The sequence below is a fragment of the Lygodium microphyllum genome, chromosome 30 (assembly GCF_053477565.2).
Source record: "Lygodium microphyllum isolate KBCC chromosome 30, Lygodium_microphyllum_v1.1.10, whole genome shotgun sequence".
Lineage (NCBI taxonomy): Eukaryota > Viridiplantae > Streptophyta > Polypodiopsida > Schizaeales > Lygodiaceae > Lygodium > Lygodium microphyllum.
Genome location: NC_141164.1, coordinates 70,142,924 through 70,162,561, shown reverse-complemented (window position 1 = coordinate 70,162,561; position 19,638 = coordinate 70,142,924). Strand labels below are relative to the sequence as shown.

Genomic DNA, 19,638 nt, shown 5'->3' with positions numbered 1-19,638 from the left:
GGATGATCGGGCCTTTGCCTTATCTCATCATAGAGACAAAGGGAAATTATCATGTTCTTCATCCAGCCATCAGAAGGGCAAGGATAACTCATCGAAAAAAAAGAGGTGCAACTATTGCTGCAAGCCATTGCATGAGATCTTGAGAGTCGCAAGCGCAAGGCTGCGGAGGTGAAGAAGAAACAAGCCTCATCGGTTATTACGACTACCACATCTAGTGGTCTAGTGGCGGAAAGAATGAGACAGCTCATCTTGGAGAGACTTTCAGTTCATATGCTTTTGTAGTGTCTTGTTCTTATGACACCACTATACATGATGTAGGCTTTTCAGAAGAGGATAGTGAGCAGCATTGGTATTTTGATAGTGGTGCTAGAAGCACATCACCTCGTGCAGATATCTTTTTATTTCTTTGGTTGTTGCTACACAGGAGGGCAATGTCACATGTGTCAGCAATGCTACTTACACAATCAAAGGCATTGGGAAAATCCTTATTAATGTAGTGAATGGAGATGTTGTCACCTTAAAGGATGTGGTACGGATACACATGATGATGATGTGAATGCTGTCATTGGTACTTTGTGCCGTGGCTTGTATAGACTTGATGTTTATGATAGGCAACCTCGTTCGGATACCATGATTGTGGATTCTTTGCCTTATTTGTTGTTGAGTTATGGCACGCTTGATTTGGGCACTTGAATTTTAATAGCTTGTCGCACTTGTATAGAGATGATATGGTGCATTCTGTGCCTGAAATGCGTGTGCCTCGTAAGCATATATGTGAGGGGTGTTTGCTTGGCAAAATGTATAGATTCAGCTTTTCCAAGGATGGGAGTGTGTGTGCTACACGGAGATTGCAACTTGTGCATAGTGGTCCTATGTGTACTCTCTCTCTTGGTGGATGTGTCTACTTTGTTACCTTCATTGAGGACTACACATGTCACACTTGGGTGGTTTGCTTGAAGGCCAAGTTAGAGGTATTCTCATGCTTTCAACATTTTATTGCCATGGCTGAAAACTCTAGTGGCTGCAAATTGGTTACTCTTCGCATTGACAAAGAAGAGTAGTACATGTCAAAGGAATTTGAAGTATTTCTTTCTTCTAGGGGCATTATTCATCAGTGTACTATGCCTTATACACCACAATAGAACGGTCTTGCTGAGCGCAAGAATAGATCTCTTAGGTAGACGTCGAGTTGTATGCTTAAAGGAAAGTCTTCGCTAGATAAGTTTTGGTTGGATGTGATTTATATAGCTTGCTATGTGCTGAATCGTTCGCCTACTCAGGCATTAAAGATTGTCATGCCTTATGAGGCATGGAATGGCAAAAAGCCAATGGTTGCACACATGCGTACTTTTGGATGTCTTGCCTACACTCATGTTCTATCTCAAAAGAGACAAGTTGTAGGACCAAAGGGATTAAATGCATTTTTATCAGGTACAATATTGAGAGCAAAGGATATAGGTTGTATCAACTGATTACAAGCAACGTGCTTGTGAGTAAAGATGTTGTCTTTGCTGAAAATTCAGAATTTCCTTTGTGTGATTGCAAAAATTGACCAACTATTGGCCTTGAATGTGTTTGATTTGCTTATGCCATTATTCAGATCATTGCCAAAGATTATTGAGCATACACTCGCTCAATCTCATGCACCATTGCAGCAAATTTAGCAACCTGCCCACGTTGATTTTCAACCTGATTTTCCCTCCATTGAGGCAGCCGATCATGATGATGCAGAGATTGTAGAGAGGGCTGCTGTTTGGGAAGCAATTCTCATCAAGCATCAGGGAACTTTATAGATTGTACTTTTTGGCCACTACTTGTGGTGAAGAGCCTCTTTGTGTTGAGGATGCTTTGGAGGATACACATTGGTCAGATGCTATGTGATTAGAGTTGCAGAGCATTCAAGTTAACAATACTTGGGAATAATGTGACTTGTCTAACGGCAAGTGTACCATTGGCACGGAGTGGGTCTTTAAGCTTAAATGCCATGCAGAGGTTAGCATTGATCACTACAAGGCTAGAATTGTGGCGAAGGGTATGTCAAAGACGGTGCATTCTTTACAAAGAGACCTTTGCACCCACATCATGTATGATGACCATTTGTATAGTCATTGCTTTAACTGCACATCATGGCTAGAATGTACATCAGCTTGACTTTAAGATTTTTTTATTACATGGTGATTTGAATGAGGAAGTCTATGTCAACCAGCCACCAGGGTTAGTAAGGGAGGATACGGAAAAGAAAGTCTACCATTGTGAAAAGCCTTGTATGGGCTGAAGTAGGCACCACGGGCATGGTACGAGAAGATTCATTCTTACTTGATTGGCCTAGGCTTTCAGAATAGCCTGACTAAGAGTACTCTTTACATTAGATAGGAGGGGCATGCTCTCCTCGTTTTAATCTTGTTTGTTGATGATATTCTCTCGACTAGGGGTGATGAGCAGAAAATTTCAGCGTTTAAGGATGATTTACAACAAGCATTTGCTATGACAAATCTTGGCCACTTGCACAACTATCTTGGTATCCAATTCGATACTGTTGAGGGGGGTGTTGTTTTGATGCAGTCCAAGTACATTGGACAATTAGTGTAGTGGTTTCGGTTTGAGGATTGCAAATCTGTCTCTACTCTAGTTGAGTCAAGTGTTCATTTTTCCCTTGAGGATGCTAGTGATCCTTTTGAATCTTCTCTTTATCAGCAGGCAATTGGATGTTTGATCGATTTGTGCACTACACGACGGAGATTCAATATGTTGTATCCAAGTTGAGCCGATTTATGCATAGCCTAGGCTCATGGCATTGACAAGTAGTTAAGCATGTCTTTTGATACTTGAAAGGCACACGAGATTTGGGGCTGTTTTATCCTTGTAGCATCTCTACTTCCTTGTATGCTTTTACATATAGTGATTGGGTAGGATGTTTTGACATGAAAGTGCTTGCTAGTGAAAATTGTTTCTTACTTAGTAATGCTTGCATGCAACCTATAGTGACCACTTCATGTTGTGAAGTTGAATACATGGTAGCTTTTACAGCTACAGATGAGTGTGTTTTGTTAGCATTAGAGTCATCCCCTGGACAGGCTGTGTTAGGGTTTCTGCATAGTTAGGGCTTGGTACAACAGACAGATTACAAAGCCACATCAGCATCAGACAGAGTACAATGCCACATCAACAGTCAGCCACGTTAGCAGACTGTGCAGGTGCCACGTGGCAGCCTGCAGTGCAGTCGTACAATATTTGGCATTATTTTATTGCAGTTGGCTGCATTTAATGCAGTCAACTTGTTTATTTTTATGCCTTTTATTTCTGCTTTATATAGCAGTCCTCCAGCACATTGTTAATAGATTATTCAGTGATTTCAGATTCTAATCTTGAGATCTGTTAGCTGAGACAGACTATACTCGGGTCGACGGAGATCGAGGTCATCAAGTTGTATACATACACAGATATTTCCTTTGTCCCCTTTTGTATTTTTGCACTCTTATACACCATACTACATCGTAGATTTTCTGTGTTTACACTGTCTTCTTTTCTCTCTCCCTTCTCTCTGTGTTCACTCTCTCTCAGTCTTTGTTCTATGCTTCCGCATCGCTGCACTTTGACATGGCATCAGAGTGGTGAAGATGGATTGATTGAGGGCTGAACCTATCTGAAGAGGAAATTTCAGCGCGACACAAGGCTGCGTTTCCAGGATTCAAGGGTGAGCAGGAGGGTTGCGCATCGGATCAAGGCTGAAGCGAGCGTGGGCGTGCGGGAAAGGAGTCTAATCGGTGAATTTGCTACAGGTTATTGTTGTTCGAAGGGGAGGAAGGCTGTGTTTGAGGCCTTCCATTGCAGATTTTACATTTTCATCGCTTCCGGCAATTGAAGAAGGTTTGGGCAGTGAAGGAACCAGTTGTAGAAGGCTGCGTTTCCACAGTCAGAGGGGGCTGATTTTGCGTTTGTGCCGGTATTGCAGGTTAACATGTCTACAGAGACTGATTTGGAGTTCCAGGCGATCATGGACAGGAAGGTGCTTGTCCTACCAGCTCTTCCCATCGGATCAAAAGCTTGATGGTGACAATTACCGCGTTTGGCAGGTGATGATGTTGGCCATTTTGGAGTCTTATGATTTGGTGGAACCGGTGATGGAGGAGATTAACAGGCCCTCGGTAAGCGATGAGTCCAAACTCTCTTCCAATGCTCGTGCGGATTTGACCAAGGCTCAGTCTCATTGGGACAAACTGAATGCCATGATTCGATCTTTTCTATTTTTGTCTTGCACTACAGCCGTGATAGCTCACATCGAGCACTTGACGGTGGCTTGAGAGATATGGCTGGAGCTCGATCAAATGTACAATCGGATGACCCTGATGAAGAGGGTTTCTTTGGAGGTGCAGATGTGGACCTTGTCCGTGAATAAGTCTTATTCGCTTTGGGAACATATCAACAAGCTTCGGCAACTTCAGATGCAGGTTCAAAATGCAGGGAAGCCTATTTCCTCCGAAGACATGGTGATCACTTTACTATCCCAGTTGCCGCCACGATTTGGTACTTTTTATTCTGCTCTTATTGCATCAAGGCAGGAGTCGACTCTTCGGTGGGAAGAGTTGGTTTCTATGGTCTTGGACCAGGAGGAATAATTAAAGGGACAGAATGCTTCCAAATCGGAGGCATTGGTTGGTCAAGCCTCTCAGAAGAAGGGGAAGGACCAAAAGAAGAAGGAGGAGGACAACAAATCAATAAGAACAAGGAGAAGGAATCGACTTGCCATATTTGTGGGGCAAGACCGGTCATTGGAAGAAGGATTGCCCCGACAAAGATAAGAAGGATACCAAGAAGAAGAAGACGAAGGACTCTGGAGTAGTGGCTGCACCCTCATCAGCTGCTTTTCTATACTTAGCAATCATTGAGGACTCTACACCGAAGCCTTCTGATGCTGCGATGATAGCTCTCCAAGCTTGTGAATGGATCGTGGACAATGGTGCCTTCCGGCACATGACTCCTTCTCGTGTTGGTGTTACCCATTTACGACCTTCGTGTGGGTAGATTTTCATTGGAGACAGCTCTTCTGTGTCTATCGCTGCGCGGGGTGAGATGCAGCTTATTCCAGATGGACATGGTGGTACCCACACCTCTGAGGTGGTGCATGTGCCTGGTTTGGGGTATCATTTACTTTCGGTCCATAAGATTTGTGCTCTTGGCCTCTTGGTGGAGTTTGACAGTGATAATGTTTGAGTCCTTGATCGTGGATCGAGGAAGGTCCTCTCTACAGGGTATGAGGAGAATGGCGTCTACAAATTGAAGTCTTCTTCAGCTCTTACTTCTCTTCTTCTTACTTCTCAGACACAGTCCGAGTTATGGCATGCTCGGTTTGGCCGCTTGAACTACGAGTACCTTCGGAAGGCGTCGCGAGGGTTGTTTGTCCGAGGATTGCCGGACGTAGTGGTGAGCCATCAGCCATGTGTCTCCTGCATTCGCGGGAAATTGTATCGGGATGCGATTCCCAACAAAGCTTCTAGGCGGTCTACTTCACCCATGGAGCTTGTATCTACGGATCTATGTGGCCCAATGAGGACTGAGTCCCTAAAGGGGAGCTTGTACTTCATGTTGATCGTAGATGACTACAGCAGGATGACTTGGGCCTATTTCTTGACTTTGAAGTCGGAGACTTTCTCTCACTTCAAGGATTGGCTTCTCTTTGAGGAGAACTGTTCTGGTCGGCGACTGAAGACCTTGTGTTTAGACAAAGGAGGTGAATTTATGTCTAATGAGTTTGCTCGTTTTTGTGTAGATAGGGGCATTCACCAGGAGTTTGCTAACACCAACACTTCCCAAGAGAATGGCATTTTGAAGCGGAAGAACCGAAGTGTGATTGAGATGGCGCGCACCATGATGGAGCACCGGCAGACACCTCAGTTTCTGTGGGCCGAGGTGGTGGCTACTGCAGTTCACATCCTCAATCGATCTCCCACTTCGGCCGTTAGCAGGATGACCCCTTTTGAGGCTTACTTCAAGACTAAGCGTGATGTCTCTTATTTCAGGATCTTTGGGTGTGACGCTTATGTGTACATTTCGAAGACGCAGTGTGATAAGTTTGAGGCGGCTTTCCAACTATAGGTTTTTGTTGGCTATAGGTCCTAGTCCCAAGGTTATCGTTTGTTTGATCCCGTCAAGCGGGATGTCTATACGAGCCAAGATGTGTGGTTCGTGGAAGTTCCAACCACAGCGGAGGGTGAGGAGCACCCCTTCCTTGGAGATCCAGGGGAGAGTTGGGCTCCCGAGACAATTCCTTTGGAGCCAGAGCCTCTTGATGGAGATTCTTCTTCTGATTCAGAGTCTTCTCTTCCATCGGTCACCCCCGAGGAGTTTCTGCCGGTGGATGTTCCTAAGTCTTCAGTAGATGGAGAGCGACGGGGAGAGGTTCGTCCTCCTCCTCGTTGGGCCTGTGACACACTCCAAGTTTCAGGGATCGATGGGGTCCCTGAGGAGTGGAAACTGCAGGATGGATCGTAGATGTCACGAAGGACCCAAGCACATTCTTCGGAGCTTGTTTGCTCCAACTATTGTTTGTTGCTGACTCGTGTTATGCAGGATCGAGAGCCCACTTCAGTGAAGAAGGCTCTGCAGTCTGATCATTGGCGGAAGGCCATGGAAGCTGAGTTGGAGGCTATTGAGAGGAATGGCACTTGGTCTCTTGTGCCTTGTCCCTCTCACAAGAAGGTGATTGGTGTCAAGTGGGTCTTCAAGACCAAGTACCTTAGCAATGGTTCTTTGGATAAGCACAAGGCTCGCCTTGTTGCTAAAGGTTTTGCTCAGCGCCCAGGCATTGATTTCCATGATACTTTTGCCCCCACTGCTCGTATGGTGACTATTCGAGCTGTTCTTACCTTGGTTGGCCGTAGGGGATGGCCTGTTTATCAATTGGATGTGAAGTCAGCCTTTCTTAATGGTGACTTGGAGGAGGGAGATCTATGTTGAGCAGCCTCTTGGCTTTGGATCCTCGGATGGGAAAGTTTACAGGTTGAAGAAGGCCTTGTAAGGCCTCAAGCAGGCTCCCCGTTCCTGGAACGAGAAGGTTGACTCGTTTTTTTAGTCGAAGTTGGGATATCGGCGCTCCAAGGTCGATCCGCAGCTTTATGCGCACACTTCCGAGGTTGGTCGTGTGTTGTTTGTGTTATATGTTGATGATTTGATTTTGAAAGGGGATCATGCACAGAAGGTCCAAGAGACCAAGATAACTTTACATTAGGCATTCGAGATGACGGATTTGGGGCTTCTTCATTTCTTCTTGGATCACGAGATTTATCAGTCTCAGAGGGGGATTTTCATCTCTCAACAGAGGTACATTCAGGAGCTCTTGGTGACTTTTGAGATAGAGACTTGTCGGCCCATTACTACTCCTATGGATCCGAATTGGAAGGCCACTTCACACTCAGATTCTCCGGTGATGGATGTGTCACGCCATCGTCAGTTGATTGGATCCTTGATTTGGCTTCTTAACACTCGTGTTGATCTTGTTTTGCTATAGGTCTTTTGGCAAGGTTCATGATGGAACCCAAACAGGTGCATTGGTAGGTTGTCCTGAGGATTTTTCGGTATTTGAGGGGGACCTCTGATTTAGGGATTTCTTATCCCGCAGGTATAGATGCTTCAGATATGGTTCTTGCAGGTTGGAGTGACTTGGATTTGGGCTGGCGATGTGGACCACCGACAGTCTACTACAGGCTACCGTTTTATCTTGGGTACAAGTGTTATCTCTTGGAGTAGCAAGAAGTAGCCCACGGTAGCCCTTTCTTCTACTGAGGTGGAGTATCGGGCTGCGTCTTCCACCACATGTGAGGTTGTGTGGCTTCGGAGATTGTTGGAGAAGCTTGGCTGCCCCCGGACTCGTCCTACTCTACTGCAATGCAAAATGAGAGTTGCATTGCCTTGGTACAGAATCTTGTATTCCATGCCCGGACAAAGCACATTGAGATCCAGTATCACTTCATTCGGGAGAAGCTTTTGGATGGGACCATTGATGTGGAGTACTGCAAGACGGAGGATAATCTTGCAGATTTGTTTACAAAGGCGCTTCCCTAGGCTCTTCTTCGGCAGCATTCCAGATCCCTCAGTCTGATGCCTCGTCCAAGATTTGAGAGGGGGTGTTAGCATTAGAGTCATCCCTTGGACAGGCTGTGTTAGGGTTTTTGCACAGTTAGGGTTTGGTACAGCAGATAGATTACAGAGCCACGTCAGTAGCAGACAGAGTACAATGTGACGTCAGCAGCCAGCCACGTCAGCAGACTGTGCAGGTGCCACATGGCAGCCTGCAGTGCAGTCGGACAGTATTTGGCCGACCTGTTTATTTTTATGCCTTTTATTGCTGCTTTATATAGCAGTCCTCCAGCACATTGTTGATAGATTATTCAGTGATTTCAGATTCTGATCTTGAGATCTGTTGGCTAAGACAGACTGTGCTCGGGCTGACGGAGATCGAGGTCATCAAGTCGGATACATACGCAGATATTTCATCTGCCCCCTTGTGTATTTCTGCACTCTTATACAACATACTACACCGCAGATTTTCTGCATTTACACTATCTCCTTTTCTCTCTCTCTCTTCTCTCTGTGTTCGCTCTCTCTCAGTCTTTGTCCTACGCTTCCGCATCGCTGCACTCTGACATGTTTGGCTTAAACACCCTTTATCAAACCTACGTATTGCACTTCCGTTAGCTACATGTATCTACATTGACAGTTAGAGTGCATTGATAGTTGCATGAAATCCAATATTTGATGCACTCCAAAGAACAGTGAGGTACATTATCACTAAATAAGAGAGAGGCTCCATGTAGCGGAGATTGATTTGGTCTATGTGTCTACATAGGACAACATAGCAGACATATGCACCAAGGTTAGATCCAAAGAAAAGTATGAAGCTCTTTGCAAAGCTTTAGGCTTACTTCCATTTGGGGATTGATCTGTGACATCCCTATTTCGTTCACATCATTCACTCCAAGGGGGTTTGTTAAACACATCTTGTATTTTCCTTTGAGTTGTTTTGATGTGAATACACCCTATCCACGGGCAGTTTTTACCCTCTTGCGTGGGAGGGGTTTTTTCACTGCATGAACACACTTCAGTGTGTAGGTCTATATAACCTTAGGGTCATACCTTGTATTCTCATTCTTGTGATTCATTTAGTGAAAGTACTCTTGCATGCTTCTTTTGTGTGTCTACTCTCATTCTCACTCTCTACTGCACTTATTGTCTATTGAGCTGTCCATTCAATCCAACACCTTGGATCATCAGCTTCATGCATTGGAGTTACCATTCGATAAAATAATATGCGCTATCTATGATGCTAGCATTCATTCATTGTTGGCACAACAAGTTGCTCCTGTCCTTTTGCATTTGTAGAAAGCTTGTTTACTGAGCTAGTGAAGAGTTAGATGTACATTGAGCTCTTGTTATATATTGAAAAATGCTGGGTACTCCTTGGACATCACCTTCATTCATTGGAGTTGCCAAGAGGTAATATTAATCTCAAGGGATCTTGTGATAAAGAAAATATTACTTGCCACTACTGGGTTTACTTTCTATTAATGCTTTGGTAGATGTTGCATACAGCAGCTGAAAGGGACTGGTTTGGAGCTTCTTGTGGTGTGGTCTTCATTAACCTGTAGAGTCCAGGCCTTAGAAAACTCTCTCTTTGTGCATGAAGGTTGATCGAGATGTAATGATTCAAATGTGCAATGTAAAGCTCCGATCTACAAATTGGTGTTAGGGCTCTTGCCTGCAGATGGATAAGGGACTGATTCGGTCCCTTCAGTTTAGTTTTTTTCAGGAAATGATTTTCAAGAAAGGAAACAACTGGGTTTCTAGCAAGTGTCTACTGTCTGAGATAGAGATCGGCTTGCTTCCTTCCCCTCTTGGTTCCTCTGCTGTAGCGGCTTGGACATTTTGAAAGTAAAGCATTTATCAGACCTTCAAGCTCAATTGATGAAACAGATAGACACTTATTGATTTGTAACAACCTTATGTTTGACTAATTTGGCAGACCATCAGGGCGATCCAGATAATGGGAAATCCCTAGAAAGGGGTAATTACATCACCTTTTATCTGTGTGGAAGGATTGTTGGAGTCGCACAATGGTTTAGAGAGGAAGCATTTATTTGTTTTAATTACTGCAGCTTAACTCTTCTAGTTTACAGGGTAAGAAATATGAGGAGTCACCTCAATACTGAAGGATATGGTCAAGGGAACCAAAGATTTGTTTGCCAATCTGGGAATATGCTTCAAATTGAGTGCATACTCAAGCTGTCAAATTGATTGCCATTTTAAAAGTCCCCATCAGTTTTCCTCCATCTGTGTTAATATGGCTTAGTGCAGAAACCTGACAAACAAGTTAGTAAAATAAGTGCTTCTCCTATATTAGACATGGATAGGCATATGCTGAAAATTTCCCAACAGAAAGAAAAACAGATTTTTGGATGTTATTCAGAATCCTCATATTTGGTGCTGCCATGGGTCCACTGTACCTGAAAGTAAATTAGTAACATGCAGTCCTCGATGCAAATCATAAACCTTAGGACATATCTCAATAGTCTGAAATCTAATCATCAGTGCATTATTTTCTGGATACAAGTTCTACCTCAAATATATCTCAATTATGGGGTGATTTGCAGCCAAAGATGACCACAATTTTGTGCATACACAGTTCAGCAAAAAAGATAGAAACCATATGCAAGACAAGTGGATGCAAAACAATGGTGATTGTTTCTCCTCTTTGTCCAAGTGCAGGGTCATGTTCTTCTACAGGCACAATTGGATTTCGGCCATCCTAAGCAAATCGGGAACTTTAAACACATGAAATGCAATAGTGAACTAATAAGTTCCTCCATATTAACATGCACTGGTGCTACATCAAAACTAAAATGGTGTTTCAGTAGCACACAGTAAATCTCGGCAAAGCCATCATCGCTTGATATCGAGCAACTTGTAGAGACCTTTTTTCTCTATATAGGATGCATGTTTTTCCTCTATGACATAATCACCAGATTTTGCAGCACAGGTTTGTTATATGCAAGAGATTGGTGATTGCAGACAGTCACACAGTAAGTCTGGTCAAAGCAATCATTGCTTGATATCAAGCAATGTTTGGAGAACTGTTTTGTTGCATCAGATGCACTTTTCCCCTTTGCAGCATCATCAGCTTTTGTGGTACTCGTTGTTAATGCAAGGAATTGGCAATTGCTTTCTTTGTCTGCATGGAATGCAAATGTTGGGTCTCTCCAGCACATGAAATAGCTTGCTATAGCTTAGCTGTGGCTTTTGTCAAGTAACAAAACTGCTAATGATTGAAGTTTTGATTTAGGCATGTCTGTCTTTAATGCTGCGATCTATCATGATCAATTATCTCGCCTCATCCATTATTGAATGTATAACTGTTTATAATTGTGTCTTTTTCATGCATGATATTCTATGGTATATCCATGACATTATCTTGTTTCCAATGATCAGTAAACCTCTTTTTGCAAGGTTATTACTGGGCATCCATCCAGTTGTGAAGTGTTACTTCTTGTCCCATGACCAAACTTTATAAGTCATTAATGTAGGTAGTGTCAAGATGTCTTGCTTGGATATATAACATAAATTTGGTAATTTCTTGTTTCTACAGAGAATGAATGCTCTTCTCCAATGCAAAAAACTATCATTAGCAAAAGTCTCCTTCAAGAGGCGTTTAAGCTTTTTATTGTGACAGGTTGTGGTACATGATGGTGTCATTAGGGAGAAGCCATCTGATGAAGCGGAAGCTCGAGCATTTATAGAGGGTAAAGTTGTGTTTATGAGACCATAATTTGATTGGGTTACATACTTTGTCTTTGCTCGACTTCGATAATAGGATTTCTTTTGCTAGAAGCATATCGACAGCATTTGGTTGTATGGACGTAAATAAGCAGAACATTTACCGTAGGCAATTTTTTAAGCAAGATGGTCTGTCAGTAGTCATGTGGGCCACCAACCAGAATTAGATTGCTACATAACTTGAGTTTTCTTTTCTGCTTTGGGAAAGCCTTACTAGAGTATGGCTGCATCTCCCTTTATGTTTGCAGGCTACTCAAGAGCTCCAGCCAGCACTGTCGGGGCGGTGCTTGTTACTAATTTGAGCACTGGAAAAACAAGCCGGGGTGTGGATAGAACTGAGGTATGATGTGAAATTGATATGTGTTTTGTCTCGTGAATCATGGTCTCTGCCTCTTATCTTCCCCTGGCATGGAACAATTGTGCAGATTTATTTCCATCCAATACCTGAGGAAGTGATAGAAAACTTGGTAAGTCTTTGTTTCAGCTAATCATATGGGACAGCAATCAGCTCTAACAATTTTAAATCTAACTTCTAACAATTTTAAATCTAACTTCAAGAGGGTCATGTGACAGATAAAAGAAGGTGCCATATTCTATGCAGCAGGTGGGTTGATGGTGGAGCATCCTTTGGTCTCACCTCTGGTTGCAGCTATGGTATGTGCTAGCTAGTGCTAGCTAAATACAAGAGAATTTTCAGATCTTTGATGGTCCTTAAAAGCACTTGGGTCCTGATACATTGCAGGTGGGATCTTTGGACAGCGTCATGGGACTCCCTAAGGATTTGACATTGTCATTGATTGAGGAAGCGTCATTGGATTAAGAAGTTAAAGCCAAATCTTGTTTCTAATTACAATCAGAAATCGTGCATGCACAATGCGCCCCTACAGACTTTGGGTTGCAAAGTCAAGGGGTCATTCTGATGAAAGAGGCAAAAAGCATTGGGAAAATATTAAGTTATGGCATTGTGTAATAGCTAAATACTGAAACTTAACATCAGAATTTGCTGATCCTCACTGCCCTGCAGAATTGGAGTTGCAAAATCAGGGGATTACCCCTGACACAAGGGGAGAAGTCACTGGCAAAGGTTTCAGGGGAGTCCCGAAATTGCAGCATAAAATTATGTTTTGGAATTCTTGGGTGAACCCATTGGAAAATCAGCCAATCCCTCTGGTAACTTTTCCCTTACTAATCATAAGAAACCCTGACATGGGGTAATTGGTCTCATTCAACGGCCCACCTATCTATACTTCCATAAAATTGCTTTCATTTTGTCATATTCTTGGTTAGCTTTCCAAAACACGAGTTGTTGATCATATGTATCTGTGGGAGGGCGTTATTCCTTGATCCGTCTCCTCTATACCCTGCATATGAATCTTTTCTCATTTCTTTTGATGATAAACTCGAGGACATTCATATCGATGTCTAGGTAACAAGATTTACATCATCCATAGTGGACAAGCCATAAACTAAAAACAATCTTATTAGCATCTTGCCCACCACTTTGTAGGTCTTAAGCTTAGTTCCAACACTTAACCAAAAAACTTTGAACCTCTTTCAGCAAACCAGGTTTTCTGTCTATCAAACTATTTTGCCCTCGTATCTTTCTTTCTTGTATCTAATTATACACCTTTTCTGAATTTTTGTAGATTGCTTTGAGTGAAAAAGCTCTCATCACATTTTATATCCTATGTTTCCTCATCCCACACAATCCCTAGGTACTTTCCAAGTAGCAAGATCACTATAAGGGTCATCCTTGCTCCAGTAATTGTCCACTAAGATATGTGTAACCACATTGAGTTGACCTATAAACTTTTCTAACTTCTTGATTAGATCATAGGGGTTCCTAGAAGCATTTGCCTAGAATTTTATCTGATGTGTCTCATTGTTGATGAAATGAGCGGGTTAACAATTTTCGTTTCTGGCTTATAACCTTTTGCATCCATTCAGTCTTAGTACTGTTCTCCAAGAACTATGTGAGCTATAGGGAAAGTTGATTGGCATCACAAATGCCCTTCAGTATTTGAATTATTGTTATACATAGAGCAAGCGAGAGGTTCGGAAGGTTAAACATTCAAATATTATCATCCCAAAAGTCTAATTTTATAGCTAGATTGCTTGAGCATGTGATGGAACTCATCTATGATTAGTTGCTCTTATTCACTTGCCATTTGCAAGCCATTGTTTCCATGTATTCACTAGTTATACTACCATCTCCACTTAAGCTTAATCTTAATCTTGCTATATCAGGTATGTCTTCCCATATAATGCATTATAGGTGCCACTTTTAAATCAAAAGAGCATACAATGATTGAGGATGTTGAACTAGGATTGGCCCCAATCCATTTTGAAGATAGATTTTATAAAGGCTTTTTGACTTTACTTATAGCACTTTTGACCAATTCAACATTCACATTTAGGCGTGTCTTGTTTGAGGCTACAAAATAGCTTGCCAACTTAGTGGCCACCAAAAGATCGCAGACTAAACTCTTTGATCCAGCTTAGCTAAAAAATAGGTCCCATAAAACCATTGTGGATGGTTTGCCCAAATGCAGAGAGTTAATGATATGTATAACATGGTGAGGTCTTTGTTGTTATGCCACCTCCTTTCATATCCTAAGGAATTTGCTCTATGGCTCCATCTACATCTAGACATCACTTAAATGTCATGTAGATGTCACCATGGATGAAGACATAGGTCTTTGTTGTTAAGCCACCTCCTTTAATGTCCTTAGAAATCAGTTTTATGTAAATGTCATGTAGATGGTTTAGATATTATTCTATGACTCCATCTAGGCAGCACTTAAAATGTTGTGTAGAGGGTTCATCATATTATCGTAAATCATCACTACAGGCATCCCATATGGCAAGAAAGAATTGCAACACCTAAGGAAATCATGGGCTTTGAACAATAAAGAATATTGGCATGAGAAAGGATATTACTAGAATAAGAAGAGTTTTCTTCTTGCAACATTAACATCCTAGCCAATATACTTTTCTCATTAGCATATTAATTGATTGCGTATAATCCAAGGATGAATGATGTGTTTAAAAAATTGCAATGCTAAAGCAATAGCTTTTTTGAACTTGCTTAGTCAATTTTGGTTCTCAAGTGTGATTTGCATGGAAGCATTAGCCAAATCCTTAGAAAAAAACTCAAGGAGTTGTCATTTATTCAAGAAGAGCGACCAATAGATTGCACATAATCTCATGGCCAATGAAATAACATAGTAATAAGTAAGTGTTGTAACACATGTCCCATTCAAGCTCAAAGAAGAGGACTCAATGGACCTCTTATCCTTCAAGAAGTTCTACATTGTCCTTGGAAAACTTATCTCTCACCTAGCTTGTTCTACTTCCCCTTGTCTCTTTGCTTGCTTCACTCCAATCATGTGACCTTACTTATGCTTCAAGGTTTGGCTTAGATGCTTCCAGTACATATTAAATTCATACTTCCTCTTTGTCTTATTTCTTCTTGAAAATTTTACCCCTCTAGTTATATCGTTTTTTACCCCTTTAGTTGTATTGTTTGTTCTACTTCTTGGCTTGTTCCTGAGGCTTGTCATGTAGCTTAATAGTAGTTGTTTCACTAGTGGTGCTATTTGGTTCATTTTTTGAGGTGGTGAGAACATCTTCTATGTCATCTTCAATGATAATGGTGAGTGGGGGACCAAATTTGATCATCATGGTCTCATTTATCCTTGAATGTTTATCTTTTTTGTTGCCTCTCAAGATGCTCTATCTGATGTTTCTTGATGTTCCCCTTATAAAGATTTCTAGGTATTTTCTTGCAATTTAAGTTGCTTCCTTCACATGGTTGATTCAATAGTAGTAGAGGAACTTGACAATTGCTCTTGTGAGTAGATCTTCCATGACAAATAGGGCAATCCTTGTCAAGTGTGAAATGGTAGTAAAGTGCAGGGAAGAGGGCATGGATTAGCTAGGTCTAAAGACAAAGCTCAAGTTTGAGGATGTCCTTGAACAACACACCTTAATTAGCCATTAGGAAGAGCTTTGTTATGACTTTACTAATTTTGGAATACATGTAGGTGTCAAACTTGTGTGGTACCCTAAAACCATTCCCATTATTTCCTTGTGAGTAGCAACAATGACCTTGGTTGCCCTATTGGTGGGTGTGCACATTTTAACCTCTCTTGATATTTCAAATTCACACTAAAATTGTAAGTGAATTTCGTACATTTAACATAACCAATTACATGATTGAAAGAATCAATATGCCTCTGGAATCCACACACCTCTCCAATCAACATGTGGTTATAGCACCACGAGTAGGTGGGTGACAATAGAGGATGTGATCAAGTTGGTTGATAAGTAGAGATTATTTTTTATCTAGTATTTGCTTGCCAATCCTAGTGAGAATGAGGGCATGAAGCTCTCCCTTGAGATGACTAACATAGAGACTTAGTTTGAAGCACATGGTGCATAGACAAGCAAGCAAAAATCTTTATGCCTCATTGGAAATTTTAGGAAAATGGATTGAAAATTGACAACTTTCTAAGTTCATATATAAGTTATGGTGTAAGCTGCATACTTACATTTGAGTTGTGAGTACCCCTTGATTGCTTAATCTCCACTAGCTTTTTTTCTTCATTACAATTTCTAGATTGGATGCAATTTACGTCACAAAATACTTTGTACCACCCATAGACTGACAGGGCATGGGCCCACAAACATCCGAATGTACCAATGCCAGGGGCTTACTCATGCGTATCCTACCAGAGTTCTTGTGCGTATTTCTAGTCTGTCTGCCATAAAGACAATGCTCACATGAATCAAAACATGCATAGTCAAGGGGCAGTAAGTACTGCAAACCAGAAAGCATTTTCATTCCCTTCAAGGACATATGGCCCAAATGGGCATGCCAAAGAGATACATGTGGGATGAAACCCACTGACAAAATATGGTCAACAGAGGATCCATCAACTACAAGAGGATAGAGGCTGCCAGCCTTGGTACCTCTAGCAAACACAAGTCTGCCATGGGTGATCTTTTAAGCAGAATTTCCAAATGAAACATGAAATCCAGCATCATCAAGCCACCCTACAGACATAAGACTGTGTGTAAGCGCAAGTGCATGATGTGCATTCTATAATAGGAAAGCACTGCTAGTAGAGAACCGTAGTCGTACATCCCTAATACCAACAATAGCAAGTGACATGTCATCACCCAAGCAAACTGAACTAGAGACAGTGCGGTAGGAATGGAACCACTCACGACATGGTGTAACATGAAATGAAGCACCAAAATCCAAAAGCTAGCACTGCGCATACATAGAGTGAACCTCGATCAACGATGTAGCATAACAAGAACTGGCTGCAAGTATGTACTTCCCATTGGAGTCATTAGTCTCTGTATGACATTTATCTCCTCGATTTTCACACTGGATTTCATAGGTACCATGCTTCGATCAAAGGACTTTTCTTGTACTTTGTCTTTTCCCTTCTCTTTGCGCTTCTCATTGTGCAACTCATGACATTGTGGGCATATATGACCCTTCTTGCTACAATGATGACATGTCACATCAGTATTTCTCCCACGAGACTTGCTGCACAACTTAGACCTAGACTTCTGCGAGTCTTTGCCACGGCCATTCCCACGGTCATTCTTTCCATTACCATCTCTACCTCTAATAGTCAAAGCATGCGACACACGAGAGGCATCCAAGTTCTTACAATTGATCTCTTCCTACACAAGAGCACTCTCTACATCAGGCAAGTTCAGAATAGTAGTAGGAGCACATAAGGCAGTGCGGAATACATCCCATGACTCACTCAGAGTCCCAAGTAAAAACAATAGAGTAACCTCATCATTGAAGGTAATGCCCTGCGAAGTCAAGTTCTTAAGATTAGCATGGAACTGGCTTGAATGAGTAGACATTGTCATATTCTCCTTCATGTGCTGGTCCATAAGCTGCTTTAGCAAATACATCTGACTTCTTGCTAGACTTTTCTTGTCATAGAGGTTCTTAATTTTATCCCAAAGTTGCCAAGTACTATGTGCTTCCTCAACCACATTGTAATGCACTTGTTCAATGAGAGACAAGATGAGGGTGGACTTGCATAACTCATCAAGCTCATCCCATTCGTCATAAGTCATAGTTTCAGACTGCTCACCATGCATCCTTAGTGGCTTTATCGGAGATTTTTGCACCAATACCTGTCAAACTTGGCTCTTTCAATAGGGATAATTCGTGCCATCAAGCTTAGTGATGTTGAAGATAGCACTGTCAGTGGAAGAATATGCCATACTATAGTCCAAAATGGTGCAGACAGTTCAAAACTGCTTGCTGTTTTCTATTTGTCAACAGCCAAAATACCACCAAAATCAAGGCAAAATGACCACGAACTGATAGCTAATGATGCTACCCACCAAGCACCATCAAAAGTACATAAAATCAGGATGATTCAACATAAAAATTCCACGTCAGTCCATGCATAACTGTTTGTTGTAATAAATTACAATTAGGTACAATGAGAGCAAAATGTAGGCAAAATGAATGCACCAAGTCAACTAGTGACTGTTAAAGCATAACCAACATTAAGTGGACATAAATCATCATGTGACAGTCATATGAAAATCGATCAAACACCCAAGCATGTCAAATGAATCCATTAGTAAGCCGGCACACCCCCTGTGTAATAGGGCAAAGTGTATATAACACTAGCAAGACCTGACAGAAATAGGTGTATGCTCAAGAAGTGCAAAGCCCAAATCAGCCCAAATACATCTGTGAGGACCACGACATATCAACCATGCAACATCCAGGTGAAGATCCCAGTCTCAAGTATCTGAATGCTCAAGTAGCATAAACTACCTCCTCAATGTCGTAAAGTGTATCAAGATGCTCCCACTGGCACAAAAGTAGGAAATATCAAGCAAAGAAGCTCAATAAGAGCATATGATAGCACTAGTGCCAGAATATCCAAGATCAAGTATCAATAAGACCTCATGAGCATATAGGCCGTGTAGCATTCGTACATAGCATTCGTAGACATTAAGTACATTCAAATTGTAACTTTGGCAAGCCGAGAAATAGCCAAAGTAAGCTCCAGGCAATCAAATGTCAAGCCAAAGCAAGGCTCAATAGCATCCAACTCCAGACAATGTAACGAGCATGTAGTAGTGGCATAGGCCAAGCATGTCAAGACCGGTCAGACATAAGTAAAGTACATGCCATAAGTACATCAAAGATGGAGATCCAAATGCTATGCGAAGCGAGCTCAAGCTCAACCAATGATCCGAAGCAATAGCAAGCTCAAAGTCGATCCCCAATGATCAATACATCAATGTATATTTCCAAAGCATGTCCCGATTCCAAGAGGCATAAGCAAACATGAAGTAATAGGCTTCAGCCCACTGTTGTACATGAGTGATTTACTGCTTAGAATTGAGTATTTGCAACCCTTAGATCAGGCCACAAGCATGGAAAAGCACTAGCATTACATCCACCAACCAATAGGCATCAATGGCCTAGCATACGGGCATTAAGAGAAGTGTAGACGAGCTCCAATCTTCATGTAAAGGTATGTGACTGATATAGATAACAGGTCTGCTGTATACACAGTCAAACTGGAGTTGAATATCAGTGCCCCAAAGCCTCTACAAGGCTCAAAGCATGGCAAGGATCGATCCAAATAGTGCTACAATGTCCAAGTGTCCAAGCATGATCATTAGCAAGAGCAGAGGAGTTGTCCAGGGGCTGCAAGAAACATGCGCAAATCACGCTAATTTGCTGATGTCTTCTACTGCTCATGTTGAGGTTATACCAGGTGGAAGAGGGCTCAACCTTGAGCCAAT

The 19,638-nt window shown here is 42.0% G+C and overlaps 1 protein-coding gene across 2 annotated transcripts in view; it reads left to right on the top strand.

Moving 5' to 3' along the window:
- Positions 1-13,150, top strand: part of LOC148009975 (uncharacterized) — a 36,128-nt gene extending 22,978 nt beyond the window's left edge. Inside the window, exons 5-9 of one of the 2 annotated variants that reach the window (XM_087672349.1) lie at positions 11,720-11,789; positions 12,072-12,163; positions 12,249-12,290; positions 12,397-12,427; positions 12,566-13,150. In XM_087672349.1, the coding sequence (XP_087528475.1) occupies positions 11,720-11,789; positions 12,072-12,163; positions 12,249-12,290; positions 12,397-12,427; positions 12,566-12,600 (270 nt within the window). In that variant the 3' untranslated portion in view covers positions 12,601-13,150. Of the gene's footprint in view, positions 1-11,719; positions 11,790-12,071; positions 12,164-12,248; positions 12,291-12,396; positions 12,478-12,565 lie in introns of both variants that reach the window. The other variant, XM_087672348.1, reaches the window with a different exon arrangement.
- The last annotated feature ends 6,488 nt before the right edge of the window (positions 13,151-19,638 follow it).